The sequence below is a fragment of the Schistocerca piceifrons genome, chromosome 1 (assembly GCF_021461385.2).
Source record: "Schistocerca piceifrons isolate TAMUIC-IGC-003096 chromosome 1, iqSchPice1.1, whole genome shotgun sequence".
Classification (NCBI taxonomy): domain Eukaryota; kingdom Metazoa; phylum Arthropoda; class Insecta; order Orthoptera; family Acrididae; genus Schistocerca; species Schistocerca piceifrons.
The window spans coordinates 357,379,201-357,386,430 of record NC_060138.1 but is presented as its reverse complement, the minus strand read 5'-3'; the positions used below and the strand labels follow the sequence as shown (position 1 = coordinate 357,386,430).

Sequence of the window (7,230 nt, the reverse complement as noted above, 5' to 3'; positions counted from 1 at the left end):
GATGGCATAGCACAGTACGCCCATTTCCGGCAACCCCGATGCGTCATCGCATGCGGCTTTCACCTACGTTCGCCGAAGGAGGGGTAGGGGCCGTCGGGCGACTTCGGCTCCGCTCGGCAGACACCGGCGGCGTTCGGCCGATGTCGTCACGCCCACGTGACGGCTGCGAGTGAGCTCAGCGACCTAAAAATAGCGGAGGGTGGCTATGACATCATTACTCGGGAGTCTTTGTACGGAGCGGGTCGGGAGGTAGAGAGAGAGTGAGGGCTTCCCCCGTCGGGCAAAGGCAACACCGTAGACAGTGAGTCATCCAAGAGCTGGCGACGCCAGTGGCAGCAGGTGGAAGCTCTGGATAGGGGGACCCGCTCCGACAACGAAAAGCTTTTGACGCAGCCTCACGGCGTAGCGTAGCGATGTACTCGGCAGGCAATTCCGTGCATTCCAGTGACTCTGACAGCCAGGATTCGCGGCTATCGACAACAGATTTCTTCATGCCGGTCGCCAGCGGAGGAGATGTCATCACTCCAACTACGGTGAGTACTTTTTAAAATAACTTACAACAAAGAAAAGGAACCGGAGTGCCGTCAAACTGACAGATGCAAAGCCGCTTTGCTCCAAGCGCTCACATGACATATACCCGTATTACGTAACGCCAATCACGTGTTTCTATCTTCGTAGATATCCTTGCATAGCTGGCAGAATGATCCTGGCCTATAACGCAACAAATGTAATAACTAAAAAAATATCATCCCTCTGCTTGATTAGCAGACACTATCCATTTCCTCCAAATACCCTGCTTTTTACTGAGTTCAGTCAACCTGCTTGTTACATAAATAAATCATGTATTTTTTTATTGAAGCAGATATATGTCAGTTCTTAAAGCTTAGTAAAACATTTGCCATCCGTAAAACCGACTTAAAAAAACAATGTATTATATAGCTAATGATATTTATGTCAACAGTAAAGATCACGATACTATGAAGATTAATATTCGTACGATAGCAGAGTTACATTTCGCATCATTTATTGAAACATGTGTTCCTGCAGAAAACAACTGTCGATTTCGTCATCGAAATCTGTCCTTTCGAAACAAGGACTGCCAGACCTTCACTTTACCCGAGGTTAGGTGTGCTTGAAAATTCTATGTAATTGCATAGTACATGTTCGCCTTTAACCACAAAGGAAATAGTTCTTCTTAAGGACAAGTTGTCTGTATTTATTGCGGAAAACTCTCTGCAGCTTGTTTATCGCGCAGCGTTACTTATTTCATGCGGCGCTACTTGTATCAGAGGAGATGCACATGTCAGTGGCAACTCTTTATTTTCCACAGTAAGTGACATAACATGTTAACGTGTGTGTATATTACTCATTGGTTACTGTCTGGTATTTGAAGAAGGTAACCTGTTTTAGATTCGCAAAATCGCTATCTAGTCTGTCATTAGTTCTGTTACAATATCTTTTTGCGTTGTCCTCGTTTCTTTGAATTGATATCTCGCTTTAGAACTAAGGGATTCATCAGGCGCATGTGTAAATAAATTAACTGCATTTTCGTGTTATTGTTTAGTTTCTGTTGTGCTGAATAGATACCTAATCACAGTATATTTTGTATCTGTCAGTGTGGTAGTTGAATGTTGTTAGTTTGTTGCTCACACCAGTGCCGACGACGCAGGTTTTCTTTGTTTTGGTAGTCATCGAAAGAACTAATTTGCTTTTGTGAAGATTCTTATGACAACATAAATATTCGTACGCAAGTGGTTTCTACAGATGGGGAAGAATATGCTGCTGCAGCCTATCTTTTACATCTTTCTGCTGTACATAGATGCGAAATACCAATTTTCCTGTGTGTGTGTGTGTGTGTGTGTGTGTGTGTGTGAGCGCGCGAGCCGCAATAGTTTCTTACACTTGCCGTCTCAAGCGCTGAAAAATTTGATGAATATAGCAAGCAACCCGTTATATTTCATTTCGCCACATATTTCTAGCTCTAGTCTGCCTCTGTACGGCTCAAGAGATGCAACGGGGTAGTTATTATCTTTTATCGATTGAATTATTAATACTGCCGTTGCCCCATCGAGAATTTGTTCTTTATATAAATATGAGCGCGACGTCGTGCGCCCAAACCATCACGTCATCAATGTCAATTAGATAAATACAAGCGTCAAAAGTACAGCTACTACTACGCCACAGCGTTAAACTACTGGAAGATGGTCAAAGCCCGACACATATCATTGCAAAACAAGTGTCTGCTTGCTTTATTTCATTTGATTGTAGCCATCGCAGTGGTCCCCGATCTCGTCATCAGCACGAGTAAAATAATGCTAAAGAAAAATTCATATCTTTCACTTTCAAACTGTCTAGAGGAATAGATATGAGGGGCTAAGAACTGAAACAGTAAAAGATTATTTTCTTTGTAGTTATGTAGAATTTTATTGTCGAAATAGAGGAATAGGACGCTGAACCAGCTGACCAGCTACGGTCTGTGCGTACTTACTACAGAATAGTCCACTCGGGGGCTATGAGAGTAACTGGAGCAGTGCGGTGCCGGTGTAATAGGAGCGGAGCGTACCTCGAGCGGCGCGTGGGGTGAGCTGTGAGGTCGCGGCAGAGGCAGGATGCAGCCGGCGTCGCGTCGGCGGCGCAATATCGATCCCTCCGTGTTGCAACGCCGGCTGGCGGCAAATGCTTGTTAAAGTGTCTGGCGCTTAGGGGGGCGAAGCTCTGAAGGGAGTCCCGCAGCGTTCTCGGAGGGTAAGCCGTGCAGGTAACGCCGTTCAATCGCGCTGACCGGGTCATCGATGAGCCCCCAGAGAGACTGCACGTAACACACCTGACACAAGACGCTCCATTCGTTCTGCACATCGGTTGAGATCGATAGCGATCCAGGAGCGCTGTACGTATCGAACAAATCATCGACTTTACTCTCTATACACATGAACAAATAGGCTGTCGAACACAGCAGGCTTTAAATTTTTCGTCTGGGGCGTATTGTCCCCAGAAGTAAATTAAGACTAGTTCACATACCTGGCGAAGGTTTTCGGTAAGTTTCCTTTGGGTGTAAGTCAATTGTCGAAACCAAAAATCCGCTCCAAAATATTACCAATTCCTTTAAGCTTATCCATTATGGATGTTTTGAACCGGCGGCTATTTATTCAGTACAAATACAGAAAATTCCGGCCAGTCTGTTTCTGAAATACTTAACTGTTTCCATAAACCGGATTTCGAACCTTCCCAGATTCGTCTTCAAACAGCGTGATGCTGGCTCTGTGACAAGAAACTGGATCATCTTCTAATAAATCGCCATAAGTAATGTTAATAAGGCGATATGTATCCAAAACTAATTTCGGTACTTACTGCGACACTATAGCTGGCTTTGTAACTATTATCCATTTAGCAGCTTACGTTGTGATATGGCGTGCTTTGTAATTATCAATTTAGCAGCTTACGTAGTGATGGAGTGTTGGTTGCACATCACACACTTTTCATTGGATATGAATATATTTGCTGGTTATTACGAAACTTTGCCAGCATCCACCATGTGCTGTTTGTTACAAAGATCTTCGCACAGAGACATAAAATACTTTGCTCAGAGACGTTATTTGTTTGTTGTTTGTATGTAATACAGCCGATGTGTAGGTAAATACTTTGATTAGAACTGACGTTAATGTGAATGACACTGTGGATCGCGGAATGAAATGAAATGTAGCTCCAACAACCATACCGCGTTCAGAGTCTGTTAATTCACGTGATGTGGCCCTAATCACTTTCCAAACCTTTTCACACGAATCACCTGAGTACAAATGGCAGCTCCTCCAATGCACTGTCCTTTTATCGCTTGCGTAAGCGATACGAAGGTCATCTTTATAGGTGCGTATCGCTATGCCATAACTTTTGTCACATCAGTGTACAGAGCTGTAGTTCTCTGCCAATATTATAACTTAATTTTGTTTCATTTTTGAGCATTCGTGTTAATGCCAGTTCTGATCAAAGAATTTGTCTACATATTGTATTATATGCAAACAAAAGACAAATAACGTCTCCGAGCACAGTCTGTTATATCTTTCTCCAAAGATCTTTAACAAACATCAGTTGTACAGCACATGCTGGTTGCTGGCAAAGGTTCTAAGTAATCGGTAAGTGTACTCATAACCAGTGAAAAGTGAGCTGCTAAATGTATAGTAATTACAAAGGCAGGCATACCTGCCGCAGTAAATACAGAAATCAGTTTTTGATACAGATTGCCATATGGACATTAGTTATGGCAATGCATTAAAGCGTGTTCCATTTTATCACAGAGCCAGCACCCAGTTCACGATATGAAACAGGCATGTAACCTCTGGTGCACCGTCTGACGATCATCCGGTTTATGTAATAAACCAGTGTTTCAAAAAAGTGACTGGTCACAATTTTCTGTATTTATATGGTCGTTTGCGTCTTCTCATGCTCCGCTACCAGTTCGCCTGGTATTTAGGTTTCTAAGACTGACTACAGAAGTCAGAATGCGAAAAGCTCACTCTAGCTTTTGGGGGTAGACAATGAAAAATACAAAACAGGCACGTGTAATCAAAGTGAACCAAGCGGACCTGGTTTAAATTTTACAGTGCGTCAAGGCGAACCATCACGGCTATTGAAAGTAAAATGCACTGGCAAACTCCAGCTGAACCACAAGTTGTAATACACCCTGAAGTTCTATGTACTCTCAAATATAGAGAAAGAACCCACCGAAAGTTGGTTACATTGAGATTTAGACTTGAATTAGAGCACACTGCATTACATATTATGAACATCTTTAAAACAGGCATTTATATCCCAAAGAACACTCAGCAGCTGTAGAAAAGAGACGCAAACGTGAACTCTGTAGATTTTGATTCATTTGTATGGATTAACAAGAAATCGCAATATCTGTCTCCTACCCTTACTCATCTTGCTTAGCTGATGGTAATGCCTTAAAGGATTCCATGTCATCTGCAACTGCTAATTTTTAGTTTATTTTCGCTCTGTTACAAAATTTCGACATTTGGCCACTCTCAAGGTCGCTGTTAGCAAGAATTTCTCTACAAAAACACCCTGTTAAATCTTCAGCACATCGTTTTCAGTTAAAAACAGCGTGTAAACAAAACTTATATTAAGGTATATGCAGTAACGTACGACACATATTCATTGTATGCTTTTTGTATATCAAATCCCTACAGCGGCATATATTAAGTTATTGGTCTGTTGTTAGTGTTTGAGATGAGGCATGCCACTTAGCTTTGTAAAAACTTCGTAAAGCCAAAATTGCATAAAAATTCCTTTAATTACAGACAATAGATTTCGACGGAACTTCACTGTCACCTTAGGTCTTCAAAATATTTTTAATTATAAAATGTATTCATTCTGAGTTGGTCCTCACGCCTAGTTGTCATGTAGATAAAATGTAGCGCATTATATAAAGGTTTGTCGTTAATAAAATATTTAAAATCAAAAGGCACTTTGTGCACATAGCCATGCCCATATATGTATCGCTCGACAGACGCTTGTTACGCCATAAAAAACGCAGTACACAATAAAATGTACAGTAGTAGTTCTGTTTACATTAGCCAGACAACTGCAGTTGTACCTCATATGCTGTCTAAGGTGGATCTTCAATATTTAGAATATATCCGGCTTACGTAAACAGACGTGCTACTGTGCATTTTATTATGTACTGTCTTTTTTATAACGTAACAATCGTCTGCTGAGCGGTACATATATGGACATTGCCATACACCGAAGGAGCTTTTTGATTTTTTAAAGTTATACAGGGTGTTACAAAAAGGTACGGCCAACCTTTCAGGAAACATTCCTCACACACAAAGAAAGAAAATACGTTATGTGGACATGTGTCCGGAAACGCTTACTTTCCATGTTAGAGCTCATTTTATTACTTCTCTTCAAATCACATTAATCATGGAATGGAAACACACAGCAACAGAACGTACCAGCGTGACTTCAAACACTTTGTTACAGAAAATGTTCAAAATGTCCTCCGTTAGCGAGGATACATGCATCCACCCTCCGTCGCATGGAATCCCTGATGCGCTGATGCCGCCCTGGAGAATGGCGTATTGTATCACAGCCGTCCACAATACGAGCACGAAGAGTCTCTACATTTGGTACCGGGGTTGCTTAGACAAGAGCTTTCAAATGCCCTCATAAATGAAAGTCAAGAGGGTTGAGGTCAGGAGAGCATGGAGGCCATGGAATTGGTCTGCCTCTACCAATCCATCGGTCACCGAATCTGTTGTTGAGAAGCGTACGAACAGTTCGACTGAAATGTGCAGGAGCTCCATCGTGCCTGAACCACATGTTGTGTCGTACTTGTAAAGGCACATGTTCTAGCAGCACAGGTAGAGTATCCCGTATGAAATCATGATAACGTGCTCCATTGAGCATAGGTGGAAGAACATACTGACGAAACTAAAATGAGCTCTAACATGGAAATTAAGCGTTTCTGGACACATGTCCACATAACATCTTTTCTTTATTTGTGTGCGAGGAATGTTTCCTGAAAGTTTGGCCGTACCTTTTTGTAACACCCTGTATTTGTGGCATACCTTCATGTCAAGTGATACATTTTTACCTACGGGACAGTTTGGCGTGTGTGCCAACTCAAAATGAACACATTTTATAACAGAAGTACTTCAAGACCTGAAGATGACAGCAAAATTCTGTTGTAACCGGTTGTTTGTAAAAAATAAAAGAAATTTTATACAATCTTGGCTTTAGATAATTCGAACCGAGTAAAAATTTCTGATTTCTTAACGTGAGAAAATTCAGTCACTTAGCTTTATACTTCAAAGTGCAAATGCCATGTGCTAAAACGCTCCAACTAACACCAATGGTGTTAAGATATTAAAACCACAATATAGTGAAACAGATAGTTGTATTCGAGTATGCAGGCGTCATTCATTTTTGGAAATTCGTGGTTGTGGGGCCGAGGTCACCGATAATCATATTATTCTTATTGTTTTTATGCGAAGTGTACGGCAGAGGCAGCAGAATCATTTCGCAGCCAACCTGCAATGAATGTTCACCAACTTCTAAATCTATCCAGCAATCTACCACCAGTAAACTTTAGCATATGAGTCTTGCTAGGTAGGAATCCAAACGATCGAACAATGTTAAAGCATACATCACACAGGAGTACCGATATAGCAATCGATTTCCTTCGCAGACACTAACGTAAGTTATTCCGACGTTCTCTTTATAGTTCGA

The 7,230-nt window shown here is 41.6% G+C and overlaps 1 protein-coding gene across 1 annotated transcript in view; it reads left to right on the top strand.

Annotated features, from left to right (window-relative positions):
- Positions 1–398: 398 nt before the first annotated feature.
- The window catches only part of LOC124788024 (transcription factor kayak), a 108,001-nt gene continuing 101,169 nt past the window's right edge, over positions 399–7,230 (top strand). Inside the window, exon 1 of the mRNA XM_047255094.1 lies at positions 399–533. Coding sequence (XP_047111050.1) covers positions 414–533 — 120 coding nt within the window. The 5' untranslated portion in view covers positions 399–413. The remainder of the gene's footprint in view (positions 534–7,230) is intronic.